Raw genomic sequence first — 21,527 nt, 5'->3', positions numbered from 1 at the left:
CCCACAATTCACCACACTTCCTGTCTAGCTTTCAATCTTATCTCAAAATATAAATTTAGGATTCAGTGGCAGGATGTGTAACCCCCCACCCCCACTCATAGTCTTTAGATTAGCTTTGGTGTATAATGAATAAATTTGAAAGCAGACAGTAAACCAACATCCAAGCACAATCCAGTGTCTCCATAATGTTTACATTTTTCCTGTCATAATCATGAGTTCTGCACTTTCTTTGTACTGGCTGTGTTTAAATGTGTGTATGTGCATGTGAGGTAGTGTGAAATGATAGGATGCACACTTTTTAAATTATAATGGTAATGAGACAGACTTCTGCACACTCCCCTCTTCAATTAAACTACACTTACCACATTAAAACCTGCATACACTCACACACAAACCCAGAATATACACATCAATGCACTTCTTTTATAGCTACATCTAAATATAATGCCCCAAATGCCTTCCTTATACTTCATAAAATATTTTTTTTGAACACTAATGCACAACTGACGACTAAAATCCAGCCGTTTTAATGCACGAAACATACATTTCCATGCAGTTTAGATTTCTTGGAAGCTAAGGCTGGTATAATACTATGTATTTTACTTATTGTCACAAGTTACTATGAAAAGATACAAACCAGTATTGCAATAAGGGCCTCAAATCGCTGTACAAAATTAAGGTATTATTCTTTCACTCCACACTTAGTGGTGGTAAGCTACTATTGTAGCCACAGCTGCCCTGGGGCAGACTGACAGAGGCGAGGCTTCCATGGTGCGCCATCGGCCCCTCCGACCACCACCACCAACACTGCATTCATACCAGGCAATGTGGGTGAATTGTCTTGCCCGAGGACAAAATGACAGATACCACTGAAACGACTGCACCTCATTGTGGCAACTGAAATTCTCATTGGTCTCCCATCCAACTACTAACCAGGCCCAGACCTGTTTAGCTTCAGAGATCTAACGAGATCAGACAATGACAGGCTGGTATGGCCACATACTCACGACAGTGGAAGGAAATCCTGCAGCAAAGTTAATTAAAGTCTCTTTCACCATTTTTGACACCATTTTATTTAAGATTAAAAATCATGCTAATACCTGGCAATAAAAGTGCCAAAAGATGTTCGGTTTGTCTGGATTGATTTATTGGTATTCACCAACCCTACTCTACTCCACATGTTTCTGTCTGTATTATCATAGGCCACTCCCAACTGTCCCAGAAAGCAAAGCAATATGGCTACACAGTCATTCAGAGCTTGGTGTAGTTGGTCATCGGCAACTGGACTTGATTGGAGTTTAGAGAAGTTTCTTCTGGGTGAATGAGAATCTGCACAGACATAAAATAAACATATGTCTCTGCAGTGTTATTGTTTTTTTATATATAGTTTAATCATTACTCACATCATTCAGGACAAGTTCAGTCTGTTTTTTGTCTAAATGTTAACCGCTGCTTTCATTTATCATTGCACTGAGGTGTTTTTTCTGGAGTTGCTTTCGAGTGTAATATGTCAATGACATGGGCATGACCTTCATTTATTGAAATTTCAGATGGTAAAACAGTCTCAGAAACCTGGCTGTGTTTAAGTGAATGTGAGGTTTCCAGGTGTGTGTTTGTACTTGTATCCATGGATGCATTCTTGCCTCCATGCTCTTTTTTTCTACAGGTGTGTGCATGTGAGGCAGTCTGCGAGATGTTTGGTTTTCTTCAATATGGATGTGTGCACGCGTGTGGAATGCAGACTGCCACGAGAAGCCAGATATACTGGCGGAAGTTCGCTGCCAAGAGCAGGAGTGGTCAGATAAATCACTTTTCTGTCTCTGTGTGTGTATGTATGTATGTATGTGTGTATGTATATGTGTAAGTTCACAAATATAGCCTTTATGCTGGATGAATTGGGACTCTCTCTTCAAATTCCACTGTGTAGTGTTTTCTCCAATAATATTATTCATCAGTTGAAGCTGATATTGTCATTCTTTATTGACTGTTGTTATATTATATGTGACCCTAGAAACAAGAAGCTCCTGTGCACATTTTATTCTACTTGATACAACAGTTAGTTATGACCAAGTAATTTGATAGGAAAAAAAGACATTCCATGAGTGCTGATATATAGCAGGGGTTCTCAATGTTGGGGTCAGGACACCATTTGGGGTTGCCAGACACTGGGAGGAAATATTTTTTGAACAATTTGAGCCCATTTTTGGTTATTTTTACCCTTTTTTTTATAACTACACCAAATTTGCCATATTTTAACCTATTTTCATAACTTTTTTTGACATGTTTTGCTCCTTTTATTGCATTTTTGCTACATTCTGCCAATTCTTTATCAAATTTCAATTCCTTTTCTGCACATTTTTTCTACTTTCAAGACATTTTCAGCCTTTCCACCACCTTCCCACCTAATGTCACATTATGTTGACCACTTATTGTCACTTTTAACCTCTTTTAACCATATATAATGCTTATTTTGTCAATTTAACCACATTCGCGATTTGTCATGCCCATTATCTGCCAGTTTAAACTATTTGTTCCAATATTGACACTTGGAACCCTTTTTTATTAAAGGATTTACATCTTTAAGATGACTATACACTAGGGTGCAAATAATAATAAACTTCCTGGATAATGTTCAGAAAAATAAATAAATAAATACATGTGGTTATCACAGATTCATATAACAAAGAACCATCATCACCATTGTGCTAAATATCAACACTTACGTTATCTTTGAGCAAATATCACCAGTGATGTTATTTCTTAATATTTCCTTAATATCCTCCAAATTAAAAAAAGATTGTTATTTCATTAAGTTTAACAAGTAGGTTTAATTTATTTTATTATTCATTATATTTTCTATTTTCACAGGTGTTTGTTTGACAGTTAGCAGTAATACATCAAAAGTACTTTGTAAAGTACAGATTTTGACAAAATTTCAACCAAAGAAACACTCTTTGACATCTAAAATCAGTCACCCAGTTACATTAAAGGAGGGAAATGTGGGTAACATATTTTGCCCAGGGACAGAATAAAAACTACAGGGCTGGATTTGACCAGCAAAGTGACAACATGTGGGCATCGTGTGTAGAGATGTCACATCCACATGAACACACACAGACACAGGTCGTAAACATCCTCTGCAATCACACAGTAGTTTTACTCCTTTTTTTACTTTCACGCTTCATTTTCAGCTCCCTCCTCCTCTCCACGCTCCCTCTCTTCCTCTCCTGCTATCATGCTCTCTCGCCCACACCCATAAACTCTCAGTTGAGCGTAAATTGTTGCTGCCGACCTGTAATCACTACTTCAAGCAGTTGACTGCAAGGCCGCTGCTGTGAGCCAGAACACCAACAGTAGAACTCACGGCTCAATGATAAAACATCAGGTAAAACATCTTAGAGACTTTTTTTTATCATAAAATAAACAGTAAATCAAAGATGACAATTCTGTCATTTCACAACAAGATTCAATTCAACTTTATTCATATAGCGCTAATTACAACAAAAGTCATCTCAAAGCGCTATCAACATATAAAATTTGTAATAAAAAGAAAAAAAGCAAAAAACTAATCCACATGAACAAGCATCAGTGACAGTGAGACGAAACAACTCCTTTTTAACAGGAAGAAATCTCCAGCAGAACCAGGTTCATAGGTGACAGCCATCTGCTTCGACTGGTTGGAGTTGATAGACAGGAGGAGGAGAACAGAACAGGATAGAGAGAGAGAACATCAGTGTCTCAGACTAGTTGAGTCATGAATCATAGATCCGGAACTGCCAGCTCCAGCTTCAAAACACCTGAAACACAAAAGAGAGAGAGAAGGACGAGGAGAAGGCACTGCCTGGAGAAAAACATGATACTGTATTAGCAGGTCTACCTGCATGGTTTTGGGCTTTGTTGCTAGTGGTTAGGTTAACGTCTAGCAGTGTCTCCATGGTCTGTAAATGCGGCCATTACAGACTAGACCTTGTCTGCTCTAGTGGTTAGGTTAACGCTATTATACGGTATACGCTTTAGCGAATCTCTTCCCCTAGATTGGTATGTTCTTTGTTGGCATTTGGTAATAAAATGTCTATCTCTGACAGTGGCTGAGGAGAGGCGTCCCCATGGTCTGCAGATGCGGCAGTTACAGACGAGACCTTGTCCGCTCTAGCAGTGTCTCTATGGTCTGTAGATGCTGCCATTACAGACAAGGCCTTGTCCGTTCTAGCGGCGTCTCTATGGCCTGTACACTGTAGATGCTGCCATTTCAGACGAGACCTTTTCCGGGCTAGTGATTAGGTTAACGCTATTATACGGTATACGCTTTAGCAAATCTCTTCCCGTAGATTGTTAATTTCTCAGATACAGAAAATAGATCTCTTAAACTTCAGACTAGATCCAGAAAGCATCAACAGTGAACTAAGATATTTGCTCGATCTTTGTTAATAAACTAATAATAATGGCTAGGATTTATAGAGCCCTTTTCAATGAGACATTTAGCGCTTTCCAGAAACCATTATTCATTCGAGGCAATGGCCCGTATTTTGCTTTGTATTTACATGGAAATAGTCATTTCAAATTGATTTTACATGGAAACACATTTATTTGTTTTTATTCAATTCCACTTTAGGTCTGGGGATTGGGATGGTTTCTGTTTGGACAGGGGGTGAACGTGACATATTCACGTCTACCGGAAAAAAACACAGAACAAACCTTTTCTTTTCAGCCACAACATAAATGAAGACCACATAATCAGTACTATTTTCACAAAACGACTGGAATGAATTCATTAATTCTCTCAATATCAGGCTCTATCTGACCTAATGACGAAGTGAGAATGTTGCGCAGGTGAGAGTCAGACAGTAAATTTCTCAATTTACACTTTGAGAGTGTAGATTATTAATTGAGATCAAGGTCAGTTTAAAGAGGATTTTATTTTCATTCTGAATAAAAAGAGAATTAAAGCTATCATGTAAACGTGGCCACTGTGGGTAAAGTGCCTTGCCCAATGACTCAACAGCATGAGTAGGACAGAGCGGAATTCGAACCGCTAACACTTGGGTTATTGGACGACCCACTCAACCCCAAGCCACGGCCACCCCAAAATGACTTGACACTATACAGAAATCAAATGTTGTAAATATGACATTTATTCAGCTGTGTGTTTCATTATAATATCTAAAACCTGTGTGTTATGTTATCAACTTTACAGTCTAGCAGCTCTTTGTGTGTGATGTCCATATTTCCTGTACTTCAGCCTCTCTGGCCTCTTTGGAGCATTTCATTCGCAGGCCCTCAAGTGGTTTTGTGGCTGTTTTTTAAAAGTCCACCTATGCTGACACTGTGGTGTCCCTCTAATCATTAGGGGGTCTGTCTGCTTAATGTGGAGGTTGAAGACAGAACGGTCCTAGTGCAGGGATTCCCCCAGCAGGGAGCACCATCAGTGGCTAGCCCACTTGGGTGTTGCCCCTTCCTCTCTTTGCTCCACATGAGCGACAAGGAAAAACACTCCGGACTGAGAAATATAAAAGGACTCTGAAAATATCAACGGATAGTCAAGGTCACAGCTGTGTTGGTTCTGTTCTTTCCATTTATATTTCACATGGTAACATTGTTGTTCAGGCCAAGGTTAGAGCGAAGGAAAGCTTCGGGATAAGCTTTAAATTCAGCATGAATGAGGTTATATTACCAAAACCAGAGTTTTTAATAGATCCCTGATACGTCACTGGGAGTCAGATCAAATGTCGGAGATTTTAGAAACTAACCAGGCCTTCAAACTCAACGATTGAGTCGCTGCATGATCTTCTCGTTTTTCATTTTATTTTTCTGCTTTTGTCTCATTTGGCTAATTGTCTTCCACTGTTGCACGTTTTACGTCATTTTATTGCTCACCATTTTCTTTTTCTTCTAAGTTCTGCGCATTGCAACAGTTTTTGTTTTGTATGCTTTATTTTTAAAAAAGTATTCTGTTAACATTTTGGAATCTTGGAATTGCCGCTCGGACACACAAGGCGCTGAAGTGCTTACCTTCATATACTTTTACAGTATAATCTATATCATTAATAAATGAAGTACAACAGTACTTTTGCAAAAAGTGGAATGTTTATACTTGAGAACCAAAGAGGACAGAATGAAAAAGTCTATTTTTTGATTATAAGGTTGCTATGCATCATTAAAGTTGCTGAACTGCAATGTGATTTTAATGACAATGTGTTTAAAAATACACTGTGTTTAAATGGATACTTGGAGCACAGCAGTAAAGTGTGACAATTGTCACTGATGTGAACATTTAGAACTTTTCTCTGAAACCAGCTCCGAAATCAGTTCATTGGTAGAACACAGACATACTAACGGTTGGTTGACGTTAACTCAAACCTACGAGACGTTTATAATTGACGATTTTCCAACCATAGTATATCATTTCAGTAATTTAGGGTTGATAACACCACACAGGAGCTCACATTTCATCCTCCTGCACAGTGAGAAATGAACGCATGTGTGTCTGTGTGTCGTTTGAGCCGAATGAAAACCTCTTTACGTTATTCAACATCACAACAAAGCAGAGTTACTTTTGACAGCAATTTTTTATGTCACTTTAGTCACAGTCTTTTAACTAAACAGTTAGTTTTACTCAAAAATTGTAGCGATCAGGACTATTTCAGCTATACATTCTAGTTTTTGTCAACTAAATGACAAGATTTTAGTCGACTAAATCTCTTATAGATATAGTCGAATAAAATATACAGAATAGGAGTTTTCGCATTTTTTTTTAAAGATTCAATTATCATTTTTCAGCCTAATATGGGATGATATTAATGTTTGTAAATACACAGCCTTCCACGCAACGAAACTTGTTTGGATCTTATCGTTTATATTCTTTAACGAAATCTTATAGTTTATATTCTTTAACGAAATCTTATTGTTTATATTCTTTGACAAAAATATCAATACATTTTGATATAGTTTTCATTCGCATGTATTTTTATTTTAGTGTTTTAAACTAGTTCTCATGCTAAACAAAAAAAAGTCATCATTTTTTAATTGGCCATGTCAGCATATCTTATAAATATAGCACACACATGCTAGATTTGACATTCTAGAATCTAGATTTCAGGTATTCCATGTTCACATGTGCAAACCGGCACCATGCATTAGTGCATAGGCCGCTCCATATGTTCATAAAGGGTCTGCGTATACTGTGGTTAAATTCAGTTTACATGAGTGTGTTTGTGTGTGTAACTCGCCTGGTGTTGTAAATGTCCTTTTCTGATGTGGCTCTAGTCTACACAGAGAACCAAGGAAGTTGATGAAGGCGTGTGTGTGCGTGTGTGTGTGTGTGTGTGTGTGTGTGTGTATGTGTATGTGTGTGTGTGTGTGTGTGCGTGTGTGTCACCACCAGTCTTGGAAAACATCACGTCCTTTTGTATCAGGCCAAAACTTTGGTTCCTCGAGCTCAGCACTGTATATTTTTCTGTACATTATGTGTGTGTTTGTGCCCCTAGGCGTGTGTGTGTGTGTGCGTGTGTGTGTTGGTTAGTAACAGGGCGTAGCTGAGCAGGGAGAAAATATCTTGGTTGAACCACGGGAATGAACCCACCCACTATACCACACCCAGAGCTAGGGAGTGAGACGGAGCTCACAGCCTCAGTCAACCTCTCCGTCTTTATGACTTTAATTTCTTTTTTCTTTTATTGTCTCCTTTGAAACCGTTAAATACTCCCTTTTCCTTTGTGTTCTCTTATTATGCACAGTTTGTTTGTCTTTTGTTTTTTTTTTTACTTTTCCCAGTGCTCAGTTTGTGATGGTGGTACTGTTACAGAGCAGGTGTTTCCAGCGTCATTGTAGGATTCAGTTGATGTATATAGTTTAAAAAGACTCATTTGTGTTCAATTTCTTCCATTTTCTAATAATAGCTCCATCAGTTGATTACCCAGAGGTGAACTGAACATCTGGCATACACTGGGCATCGTCCCGGTGGGCCATCGACCCAAAGTGGGCCGGTCCGCTGTTTTTTTTCTTTTTTCTTGACAAGCGAGTGGAAGAGGCAGATGATGGTTACAGTTGGCAAGAAATGCTCCAAAAGTGGCAAAAACGTGGCAAGAAAAAAGTGAAAAGTGACTAAAATGGGCCAAAAGCAGTCAAACATAGAGGAACCAGGTGGTACAGTATGTGATGTTAAAGGGTCGCTTAAATGGGCAAAATGTGGCAAACATTAGTGAAAAAGGGCAAAAATGTGGAACAAAAAGAGGGAAAATGTAAGGAAAAATGGAAACAAGTGGTATTTATTAGGCAAAATGTAGCATATTTGGATGAAAAGTGATCCAAAAAATTTAAGAAAGGACAAAAAATGTTATGTGCCAAAAAGAATTTGCAAAATGGCCAAAGGAAATAGGTAAAAAGGGGTTCAAAAGCATCCCCCTTTTAAGGTTTTCTGGGGGAATATTAATTAAATGCACTATTCAAATACATTTGCCTTTCCTTGGCTAAAATTAAGACAAAGAGCCACATGTTGAGCATCACTGACTTAATAATGGCTTCTACTGTACATGGTGTCGCTGATAATGTAGTGGGCTGGTCTGGACACAAAATGCCAGAGCGGATTTTCTCTCCCAGTCCACCCTTGTGCCTGTCTATTGTAGAGTGGTTCATCCCAGTCTTGTGCAGATGTACAGTTTTGTTCCCAGTGTCCTATAGACAGCTGTCTGGTCTTAGCCATGGTGGAGGTTGGAGTGTGACTGTTTGAGGTTGTGGACAGGTGTATTTTATACAGATAACAAGTTCAAACAGGTGCCATTAATATAGGTAACGAGTGGAGGATAGAAGAAGAAGTAACAGGTCTGTGAGAGCCACAATTCTTGCTTGTTTGTAGGTGCCAAATACTTATTTTATGCAAGAATTTACAAATACATTTTCTAAAAATCATGTAATGTGATTTCCTGGAATTTTTTTTCACATTCTGTTTCTCACAGTTGAAGTGTAACTATGATGAAAATTACAGACCTCTCATCTTTTTAAGTGGGACTACTTGCACAATCGGTGGCTGCTAATATGTATATGATCATACCGTATAGAATTGCACTGTATCACTATATGTGGTTGCATTTGAGTTTAAAATTCTCTGAATGCTTTAGATATTATTCTATATTTTAATTGCCTAACTTAGAGAAGAGGCTGTTTGTTTCTATTTGTAACTGTGCTTCTCAGGTGTATTTTACTGTGGGATAAACCAGGTCTTGATCCGAACTGGTGGGTGATAAGATGATGATTTGAACTCCTTCATTTTGGCTTGGTTTCTAATCAAACTGAGCTTTTGGAGTTGGTCCAAACTGCCCAGAAAATCTGAAATAATACAAAAAACAGGAGGAGAAGAATCCCACCTTATTAATCTGCAATAAAGGATTGTTTGACCAGATATCAGCATTGCCTTTTTTAAAAAAATAATGTGTTAAGGTTTCATTAAATCAGACAACTTTTTCCAGGAAAATTACTTTGAAATTTACTTTTATCTCCTGACATGCTTCCTCGTAGGCATTTCCTGATCGCTTTGATGTGTCCTTATGAGTTATTTGTCATTGGGGGCAACAGGGGGTGTGGCCAGCCTGACAGAACTGTCACGTTTGCCACGCCTCCTGTCGCCCGATGGTCCCTAGAAAAGAGAGTCCCAGGTGTGGGCACATCAAAGCGATCAGCAGATGCCTCTGAGGAAGCATGTCAGGAGATCAAAGTACATTTCCTGAAAAAAGTTGTCTGAATAAATGAAACCTTAGCATACCATTACGTTATGGTTTTCTACTTTTATGCTCTTTGTCTTTCTACCTACAGTGCTGTGCGCTCTACTTCACGTGTGGTTGAGTTCCTGCGTTTGTTCTGCGGCGCAGAGTGCGTTTGTTCTGCTTTTTGTGTTGATATTAACGAGGGACTTTGAAATGCAGTTTTAGCGACTTTGTAATAATTATTCATAAGTTCTCTGATCTATAGGGGCTCTTTAATCTGTTTCTTCTTTCAAAACAGAGACATTCATGGTAGAATTTGGATAACTCCAAAATACACATAAGCCTCTTTAGTAAATTATCTCATGTTTTATGACTAACCTTTGTCTCCAGTAAATACTATTCCTCCCTTCATTCTCAGTGCTTTTTTGCCTATGTTGAAAACAATAATTATTCTTACCTTTAAATATGCAATTTGTCTCACTCTACTTTAACTACAAAGACTAAGTTAAGTTGTCGGTTGCAGTCCACTGAAAAACCCAAAGCTATAAATGCTCCCTAAAAATCCTTGAAGCTACACTTTTCCAGTCAGTTCAGTGGTGAATTAAGTGCATAGAAAATTCTTAGCAAGTGCTTCTCCGTTCTTCTTCATCTTCTTTCCCAGTATCTGTCTGTTTTTACCGTTAGCTAAGACATTTCCTCTCATCACCCCGGGACTGAGACTGCAGTAATAACCAGTGTGTTGGTGTGTGTGTACGTGACTGCGCGCCCAGCTCCACATAAATATCAGTTTTATTTCCTGTAGAAAGAGGTTGTGTGCGTGTTTGTGTGCGCTTTGTGTGTTTGCAGTGCACCGTGGGAGGTGTAGCACTGAGCCTAGTCTTAGCTTAGCTGTCAGTGGTCTGCAAAATACGCAGACACACACACACACACACACACCCAGCAATGGACAAGCCCGTTGTGCTTCAACAGCACATTCCACACCAGGAATAGTATTAAATACTGCCTGTTCAGCCACTGTCAGGCCCTCTTTGTGGACCATTGGCTCCCACACACTGTCTCTTTCTACTTGTTTTTTCATAAATCACTGTTACTATAAAACATTTCGATGCTTTATTATTATAAATTGTTTTTCAAACTGGTTCCTTACTTAGACATTTTATTCAGAGGCCTATAAATCCCAGAAAACCAGCACACTGCCATCAAATGTTCCAAACTTTCACCACATGGTCTGTTCCTGAGACAGTGGGAAATTAGAAGGTTTTAACTTTCGTTAAAAGGATGACCACGACATACACAGTAGCAAAGTTTGGGATTCATGAGAGCTCTGTAAAAAAAAATCATTCATTTATCCACTCAGAATAATCCAGCTGTGTTGTTGTGAAAATAGGATAAATTAAAAGTAAGTTGAAAACTGACTGTTTTTTTAATTAATGTGTTAATTGTTTTAAGTGATTGAATATTTTATTGTCCAATACCACAGCAGTTTTTAAATGTTTTATTTGCTTTATTTAATTATTTGCTTAATTTTTTTATTCGATTCTCAACTGCCAGTCTACTTCAGAGGCGTCTGCTAATCACTTTGAAGTGTTCAATGCTTAACAACAGTTTTTGTCCATGACTTCTGCATAATAATTCCAGAAAGTTCATTTTCTCTTCTTTTTGAATAATATTTTAAGGTTTCATTTATGCCTTTATTCCATGACAACTTCCGAGAAATGGAAGGGGATACAAGGTGTTAACTTTATAAAACACAACAAAGATATTATACTGTGTATTCAACTTTGTTTTAATAATGCTTTAAAATGAATTTTCCAACTTGGAAAACTACATAAAGTTCAAATTCACAAATTGGTTTTGGTTTTATTTAAAGCCTTGTTTCTGTTTTCCTGTCTTTAATATTGTTTCAATAATATAAACACAGTCATAACACTGCTGCTCGGAAGCCTCTTTAACTCTATTTATAACTACATGAAACGTTTGATTAGACCAGTTTAAAAATTGGGCCATTCTTCAGCTGTCAGCTTTCATGTATTTTTTTAAGGAAACAAGTAACAAAACAAGTATTCATAAGTTAATAATTTAGTTTCCCATGCTGTCCTACATACTCACTTGTTTTAACTCTATAAATAACACTTTTGTTTTCAGTCCGACCTGCAGACATGCACAGAAGCTCACACAATAACAACCATAAACACACTCTACATCGCGGATCTCATCGGTCAGATTCTTCTTTTCTCTCATACTCACACACAGTGTCCGGTGTGGGCTCTGCTGATCTTTCCTACTTGTTGTCGGGGTCAGTATGCAGGCGATCTGTGCGATCTTGGCTATTTTGACTACGGCTGCCTGCAGATGAATGTACCACAGGGATCTGCTCCTAACATGGGAATCGAGGCATAACATATGGGCTTTGAACGCTGTTCAGATTGCATCTCTCAAATTATCTTATCTACACACTGACTTTTGTGGCTGTGGTTTTTGTATTTGTTCCACGAGGGAAAAACAACTGTTGCGCCCTAGACTCTGAATGGTGAAGACCCTTCAGTGTGCTCCGGCTCCTGTTTTTATAGGGTGACCAAATTTTGATATTTGATATTTGGACACTTGGGTCGACTTCGATACATTGACAAACTACTTGATATTTTCTTGGAAATCCTTTGTAAGGTTTGGAAAATAATTTTTCTATTTATAACAGACTAAAAAAAACAATCTGAAATCAGACGTGATGAAAGTCAATCCCAGTTAATATGCATAAAATAATCTGTCATTGAAACATCTCAAATACCTTAAAATATGAATAAAACAATATTAAAAACATCCCTTCCTAGAAATGATTCCATCCATCCCTGCTGACATTTTTCAATAACTAAAATACGTTATTTTATTTGCTTTACTGTATTTATTTATTTGTCTTGTTTTCTGTCTAATGTGTGGATCAAATTACCTGAAATAGTGCAGCAGATTAATTGCATATTTCAAGAGAATTGTTCACTTTGGGATAAAAGCATGAAATTTGGCACAGATACTCTCTAATGTCCACAATTATAGAAAAAGGCGTTGGCCACTCAAAATTTCAATATGGCGGCCATTTTTCAAGATGGCCATTGCTAGTCAATGGACAAACAAGGAAAGGTCTGGTCTGCCCAAGTTTGAATATGTGCATCACCCCTGGGTAGAGTCAGGACTGCGCCCCCTAGAGGCGAAACACTCACTTGCCTCAATAAACTTGGGAAATATCCAAAAATGCTCAGATCTGGTCCAACGAGGTGTCAGCAGAAAGGTCTATAATTTGCCTCTCACCCTCTGATCTTAAATATTAGTGTCACCTGTGGGATTTATTTCTCATTTGAAACACATTACCAATATCAACTGTCCACCACCTGTTCGACCTGAGTTCAAGACCATCCCTATGAAAGCAGCCTTAGGGCGCTCCAGGATTCATTTTCTTGGATAATCCACCTTGTTTGGGCGGTGTGAACTCTGAATTCTAGAGCGGGTGTTTTTGGGCGACCGTGGCTCAGGTGGTAGAGGGTTGTCTTCTGATCGAGAGGTTGGGGGTCCGATCCCAGTACCTGATTATGTGTCGAAGTGTCCTTGGGCAAGACACTGAACCCTAAGTTGCTCCCAGTGGAGGGTGGGGATAAAGCGCTATATAAATCAAGTCATTTTACCATTTTGCCAGTCTTTGAGCCTATCCAATCAATGTTTAGAGCGATTGGGAACGCTGTGAACACAACCACTCTTGGAGCGAATCGAGCGAATCAACCACAGGAAGTAGCAGCGATGATATGGAGTTATGGATGTTAAAGCACCCTTAGTCGCTTTGAACCATGTAATTTCATGTTGATAAGAACACATTCTTAGCATCAGTACACCTCTTTCACAAAGGCTAATACATTATCAAATAATAATTTAACCTGAATCCAAAGGTTTTCTGTGCCAAATTTAGTCTCTCTTTTCAAAGTCATAGCAGCCGTAAGACTTTTTAATGTTCTCCACTACAGTTTAATTACAATAAGTTATTAAAACAGTCAACTTTGTTTTTTAAAGTTTAAAGACGTCAACAACATTTTCAATTTGGTTTTTGATATTAGGTATTCTTAAATTAAAACACTAACTTGTTTGTAGTAGCCATGTTTCCGCCACAAATAACCTTCTGTAGTTACACTTTGCTTTAACTTCAATTTTACAGACATAAACACTAGAATACCATATTGTAGTTTGAATAAACAATAAACGCTTGGGTTACTTCCTTTATTTGCACAATTTTCACATTACCGTACTTGGTTGTTCAAAGTTCGAATTCCATTTTCTAAATTTGTTGACCGAAAACCAAAAAACCTGAAGTCAGTGTGTTTATTTATTGATCTGGTCAATCCTTCCACACTGAGAGCTGCACCTAACAGCCTCCCTGCAGCAGCTGGGTGTTCACTCTGCATTACTCATTCACTTTTCCCATCCACAATTTATCCTGGGATTTAAGCTGGCAACCACAAACCTAAATCTGAGTAATCCAAATACATGAAACTCAATTCCATGACAAAAGACTAATTATATGTCATGGGTGAAGTCGCCACAATAGACTAATAAACCATTATTCCTCAAAATGATCATTTTCCTATAAAGGAATGAGGAAACCAACACCAACTGTTGCCTTCGGTACAGTCACTTCTAGGAAACCACAAAGGAATGATCAGAGCATTACGACAAGCTTCTATCTATAGGTGAGGTGATTTTTCTGAAATGAAACACCTCCGCTCTAATTTCAGAAAGCCAGATTAATAGGTTGAATTCTCTATAGATCGATCCCTGCCCTTAATGATCAGCAACAAAAGGAACTTTCTCAGTCTAACCAGTCCAATAGAGACACAGCTGAAGCAGACGAACCATAGCACGTTCTAAGATAGCTGCTGTCCCATGTGCAAAGGGCTTCACGTCACTTCCAGGCTCAAAGTGATGTGAAGCACCACCTTCTTCTCTGTTTAGTCTACAGACTTCCACTTTGTTAGTTTGTTGAAGTACTAGACTGACAAGATGTGACCTGCCCTCTTTAAATTTTCATCCAGGAGGGAAGCGGCCATCTTGTCTTACAACATCAATGTTTACAGACTCTTTGCTACCGCTCCCCTGGGGACATGGCTTTCACACACTCTTTAAATTCCTTCTTGGAGAGTAAAAACAAAAACCAATGGAGGAGATGATGGTTTTTCCTGGGAGGAGGAAAGCAGATTTGAGAAGTGTGGATGTTTTTGACAGCTCGGGTCCGATGGTGGTTGTTTTTTGTTGGGTCTGATCACCTCAACATTTGGGAGCATCTACCTCTCTGTGAACATCAACAAACTGAACCTCAATCCTCCAAAGCTTTAGAACAGCCCTACGTCCATTCAGAAATGTATCTGTTCTTAAAGCAGGTTAGTTTGTTGACATTTAAAGTCTGATTTCTGCACTAAACGTTAAACTGACTCACCATGTCAGACTTCTAGTTTCTGTTCTGTTGTTAAAACAAGCCAAAGAAGTGAGGAGTGTTGACCTTTGACACTGAACAGGTCAGCCTTTGACCTTGCACCTCTAACACTGATTGTTTACCTGCTGTCAGAGCCCAGTAACAGATTGACCATCAGTGTTAATATGAATGGGCAGAGAGGGTCAAAATATGAACTCTGACTCCTAACATGACAGCCTGACCTGAGCCTCGGACTGGACTCTGACCAGGTTCAAGTCTGGTTAGCACAGATGGTTAAAACCCTTTATAAAACTGTAAAGAACAGTCAATATAGGATCAGTCACTACTGATTAGTATATATATATATTTTTTTTTCATCTGTCCACAAACCCCAACCGTGGAAGCAGATGGCTGCCACCTCTGAACCTGGTTCTGCTGAGATTTCTTCCTGTTAAAAGAAAAACTGTTAGAAGGGAGTTTTTTTCTTCCCACTGTCGCTAAATGCTTGTTCATTTTGTTGAGTTTTTTCCTTATTACGAATTTTATATTTTGATAGCGCTATGAGATGACTTTTGTTGTAGTTTGCGCTATATAAATAAAGTTGAATCGCTAATCAGAAAACACTGAGCAGGGGCGTTTGCATGCGTTTTCCATGCAGTAAATACACTCAGTGCGCCTTGCTTTCGTACAGACTCTAATCAAGACTCAAGGTATTTAAATTACAAGTACATACAATTAACATACTTTTAAAAATGGTAATTTTTTATTTATTGCGGCCCGGTCTTAAACAGTACGGTATCAGTTCACGGACCTTCATTTGGGTAAACAAATAAGAGGATTAAGATTGAAAACACAGCTACCTGTTTTAGACAGGGAATCGGTAGACAATGGCCGTGTTCGAAATGTCATACTAACGTAATACTCATACTAAGTTTGATGTCAAAATGAGTATGTAACGCATTCACATTAGATAGTATGGAAAGATTGAGTACGTGAGGAATACCCAGATGTATACTACTGTATATCGGGACATTTTTTGAAGTATGCACATTAGTCATACTCAACTGCCCCATGATGCGTTGCAAGCTGAAACGTAAAATCGTCCTGGGATCGGCTTCAAGCTAAAAATCAAACATCCCCTTTTCAAAATAAAAGCATATCTTTTTGTCTTCCATTTTTTTTAACGCTTTTGTAAATAGGGCTAACCAGAAGTTTCGTCAGTAGCCCAATGGCGGGTCTCCGAAAATCTCCAAAATGTGGGAATGAAATGTGTTTCCGTGAGTTTCATGGATCAAATGACCACATGTTGATATTCTACTTGGTCCCTTTCTCTCTTAAAATGCTTTCAAAACTTTCAAAGGAGGCGAATAAATGGAGTTATTTAGTCTCAGTGTGCCTCAGGTTTTTGTCATTTTAGGTTCCAAATGCATCTTGGGAAACTTGGAAGTACAGTATACTTCAGTGGGAACGGTCATCATCCTAATCATACGTACAGTATATAATAGACAGTACATACTTGAGTTTGTAGTGTATAGTACGTTAGTGTTCCATTTCAAACACAGCCTTTGTCATTTTTTTTTTTTTTTTTTTTTTTTTTTCGGTTTTCTTTTTCTCTAATTTTTGTGTTCAAAATAATTTCATTTCAAAAAAACATTTACATAACTATATGGCGAGGCATGGCGAAATTACACAGGGCAATTGAATATGATTAATGATATAAACCTATGCAGAATCCAGATGTACCACCATAAACAGCTATTCATGTATTAACATTACATTAGTTTCATTACATTCACTAATCTTAACCCTTGACCATCAGTTAGATGTTCTTCAAAAAGACATGATCTTTCCCAACTTCCAAATAATGTCTATACAATAGATGCCACAGCTTCAGTGAATCAATGAATACAGACTTAGTGCAGACTTTCACAAACATAATCTGTTATTTTACAAAAAACCATTCTTGCCCCGTTCCAAATACTATTTCTAGTCAGAAAATAAATGTGACACTTTCATTTTCCTAGAGATTTATCTCACCTGACGTCAGCGTGGTGTCACATACTGTGAAGCTGTAACATAAAGTATTTGACACGAGTTACACACACTTCACACACTCTGACTGAGTCTCTTATTTAATCCCCAGACGATGAGCTGTCTGATTAGAGCTTCACTCTGGAGTCTCTTACTTTGCAGGAGTCGACTGCACACACACACACACACACACACACACACACACACACACACACACACACACACACACACACACACACACACAGTGAGATACCAGGCTGCTGCCGCCTCTAAACCTTCTCCGTTCTCATGGAGATAAGAAGTGTGTCTCTTTGTTGGCAGACAACAGTCCCGTTATCGTCATATCACAGAGCCAATTCAATCTGGAAAAGGTGGGGCTGCAAGGGTGTGTGTATGCATGTGTGTGAGTGTTTGATGGGGGGGTTCCCTTTGCTTTAAGTGGCGGCCCTTTGTCATGCAACAGGTGTTGCCGTCGCTCAATTTGTCTTCGTATTAAAGACCTGTGAGTGTTGTGTTTTCTCCTGTGAATGAGCAACAGCTGACTGCACAAACTTGAGCTAATCCTTCACTCGTGTTCTTACAATAGAGCGACTCCTGTGAGAGCGTCTGGGCCTCATTAACATCCTGCTCTATACCTTTGTCTTTACACATGTCTTTGTCAGATAACATCTCAGACTCCTGAAAACCTGCTCACACACAAAGACGCTCCTAACAGGAACAATTACGTTCCTCTTTTATCACCCTTACAAACACACGTCATGTGACCTACAGGCTTTTATTTGTTGTAGAACATGAAGCTGTCATTACAAGGCGATTCTTCTTATGACCTTTAGATTTTTGCAGATGAGCACCAAGATCAATTGAAGCTGCTAGACATGATCATTTTTTTTAATCAGATAAAGACAATAAATCAAAGATCATTTGCTTGGAAAAAAGATGTAAAATTTTGTTTTGATCTCGACTGTAAAAACAATTTCACGCATTGAATTGTGGGATGTAGAGTCCCCTAAACCAAGGATTCTGAGAATATTTTTGGAACAATTTGAGCCAGTTTTTGCTCTTCTTTACCCTTTTTCTGCAACTACACAATACTTGCCATATTCTAGCCTATTTTCATCACTTTTTCTTGGTAGATTTTTGCTCCTTTTCATTTCTTTTTTAATTTCTGCCACTTCCCCATCAAATTTTAATGCCTTTTCTGCACATTTTTTTCCACTTTCAAGACATTTTTGGTACTTACAAACCCTTTCCACCACTTTTCCCAACTAATGTTGCATATTTTGACCCATTATTGTAACTTAACCTATTTCTTTGCCATTTTAATTTTACATTCCCAAATGTGTGCAAATATCACTTCACGTGCTATTAAGGGGTACAAACCCCAGGGAATCAGGACTGCGCGGCTGCTGCGCGTCAAAATGCGCCCTCAATCCATTGAGCGCGTTTCCCTCTAATGAATATGTAAAGTAGGCGGATCTCACAAAGTGAGCAAAAAAATGGGAGGAGGAAACGCAAATGAATTAATGCAGGTGATGCAATGCAATTCATCAAACTAGGCAATGTTTGCAGTGACTGTTTTATACGCCGAAAATTGTACGATTCATAAGCAGGTGCAAACTCACACACAGAGATCATGGCTCACTGAATGTTGACACAAAACACAGCTAACCTTTCTAGTATAAGAAAATAATTTCAATAAAATGATAGTCAATATTTAACAGCCACTGTATAAGAAAATGCAGAGTAAAGTGTGTGTGAGAGAGAGAAAAAGCTGAACACTTGCAGTGCTGTGTGTGTGGAATCTGATGTGGCTGCGCTGGAGAGAGGATCGATGCTGTGCGCGGAGCTCTGTTGCTATGGATGCACCGCTCCAGTGATGTTTTGACCATCAAACTCTGGTGTTGCATTGATGGAAGGAGCATCAGTCCAGAATCAGCTGATCAGATCTGCTGGATGATGGTCAGTAGATCATCTTCAAATGGTGCTGATCGACTGATTGACAGACTGTATTGTTGCATTAACTCTGATCAATGGCGTCAACAGATCAATGGGACGGTTTCTGTCCAAATCTGCCTGTTTTTTATGGACTGATCAGAGCAAAGTTACTGGACCTGATGGAGCAGCCACATTAATTAGGGGGGAAATATCATTAGGTTTTAAAGTTCTTTTAAAAAAAAAACAAAAAAAAAAACATTATTTGTTTATATAGTTTTTGAAGTAGACAGAAAATTCCATCTGCCTCCAATTTAACTTCTTCAAATGTCATTTTGTGCTTCTGTGCACTCACCTCTCTGCATTGAACGAGCAAAATGCTCATTTAAATAGGGGCGGTCTCCACCACTTCTGCACGAGCACTAATCATTGCTGTAATCTTAGTGAATTCCTCGCACCAGGTGAGGAAACTGTGTCACCAAAAGATTTAGGGATGCAACTGGTTTACCACCCTTTATTTCAGATCTTAGTGAATCCGCCCCAATGTCATTAAATCAAGCGTTTACGATGGAGATCAAAATCAACTTTGTAGCTGCAATTTTTTTTTATTTATAAAGCCTACACAATGTTTTTATCTAATGAACTTTTTTAGGTGTTTTAAATGTGATTCTAAAAGTTACTGGAATATAAAAAAATCGGAGAAAATTGAACATTATTTAATTGCAAAAAAACCAAAATGGAAATTAGTTTTATTTGTTTGATAATATATTTAGCTGCATGGGAACCCAGACAGTGGCCTGAGTTGACGAATCACATTTGCTTTTACTTAAGTTGAGTTTTAAATCTGTGCTGCTTTGTTACTTTGACATGCTTACTGTTTACGTGCCCATAAACAAGCATTTTCACAGACTGACGGCAGAGGCAAACTTTCAAATGAATCCCAGCATACAAGATCTCAACCTTAAGTCTTTGTTTGTCTTTTATTTCTATAGAAAAGGGAGAAAAGGAAGCAGTCAAAGAGCCGTCGGTGGTACCAGACCCACCACAATCTGTGAAGAAGGAGAAGTCGTCCAAAGAAAAGGAGTCAAAGAAGGAGTCCTCCTCTTCCTCTTCCTCCTCTAAGGAAAAAAAGGAGTCTTCATCAAAGGAGAAGAGGGAAAAGGACAAAGACAAGGAGTCGGGGGATAAGAAAGTGTCCCGAAAGTCGTCGGTAAAAGTGAAAGAGAAGAAGAAAGAGCCAGAAGCAGTGGACGACTAACAAGCAGCGCAGAATAATCTCCCATGATATCTTTACCATAAACACAGCATAAGATACATGGCTAAACATCATCCACATATCATCACACATGTATAAATATTTGTATATTTATAAACAGTGTATGAGTAAACATTTACAGGGGCCGTGTAATCCAACACTGCGCTGATACACAATCACATATGTGCAGAGAATACACACAGAAACTTAAGAAAAAGTCACAGAGGCCAAGCAATTTCCCCTCAGACACATATTTTACACACATTCGTCAACCATAACATATTTAGTCATTTCTGTGACCCCCCCCACACCCATCCCGCCCACACACCACACTGAACCCTCCAGAATAGATCAACCAACACGTCCAGCCACCTCGCTGCTTCTGGGTAATTCAAGGCCACCTCTGACCTCCACCAGGGTTTTTATTTCAAATCTGGGACACTCCAGGATATGCAGTGGCTCATGGACTCAAACATGATTTCCAGGGATTGAAACCAGGGTCTGTTTTTGTGCAACTGGAAAACCAAAAATGGCTTTTTTTGGGATCTGCTCAGAGAGTTTCTGCTCATAATCAGCAACTTTGTAAATGAAGCCACAGCTTTAAATACGAACGAATGATGATGTGATTATTAGATGAGTATCAGTAGTGCCACAGCACATGTGTCAAACTCAAGGCTCGGGGGCCAAATCTGGCCCTATAGAGCAGCGTTTCTCAAATGGGGGTACGCAATGGCACTACAAAACCCTATATTAAAAATATAGGGTTTTGTAATGTTTATATTTACTTAAAAATGATAATCATAATAATGATGATGGAATTATCGTGATTAGAACATGAACTGAAAATATAAAGGTCAGTCTTGATCCCACACCAGGCAGGAGATGACTGGAAATTATAAAGATATATAGAAGTAAATCTATTCAGGAGGCACTAAATACTGTTTCATTCCACTTATTTACAAAATGAAATTCTTTAAAATGTGTATCAGTCATTCATTCCATCATTATGATCTGTATTTGTTTTAAATAGTTTTTGAAGCAAAATGTTGTCGTACAAAGGGGGTGCTTGGATTCAGAAATGAGAGAAAGGGGGTGTTTGAACCAAAAAAGTTTGAGAACCACTGCTTTAGAGCATCACACTCGACACACTTTATAAATTTAAAAATGATAG

At 38.5% G+C, this 21,527-nt stretch overlaps 1 protein-coding gene across 2 annotated transcripts in view; it reads left to right on the top strand.

The window, feature by feature from the left end:
• bbs9 (Bardet-Biedl syndrome 9) overlaps positions 1-21,072 on the top strand; it is a 197,952-nt gene extending 176,880 nt beyond the window's left edge. For both annotated transcript variants that reach the window (XM_028471181.1, XM_028471180.1), the window contains one exon: positions 20,094-21,072. In XM_028471181.1, coding sequence (XP_028326982.1) covers positions 20,094-20,359 — 266 coding nt within the window. In that variant the 3' untranslated portion in view covers positions 20,360-21,072. The remainder of the gene's footprint in view (positions 1-20,093) is intronic.
• Positions 21,073-21,527: the final 455 nt, after the last annotated feature.

The sequence above is a fragment of the Gouania willdenowi genome, chromosome 16 (genome assembly GCF_900634775.1).
Source record: "Gouania willdenowi chromosome 16, fGouWil2.1, whole genome shotgun sequence".
NCBI lineage: Eukaryota > Metazoa > Chordata > Actinopteri > Blenniiformes > Gobiesocidae > Gouania > Gouania willdenowi.
This window is presented reverse-complemented; position numbering and strand designations above follow the sequence as displayed.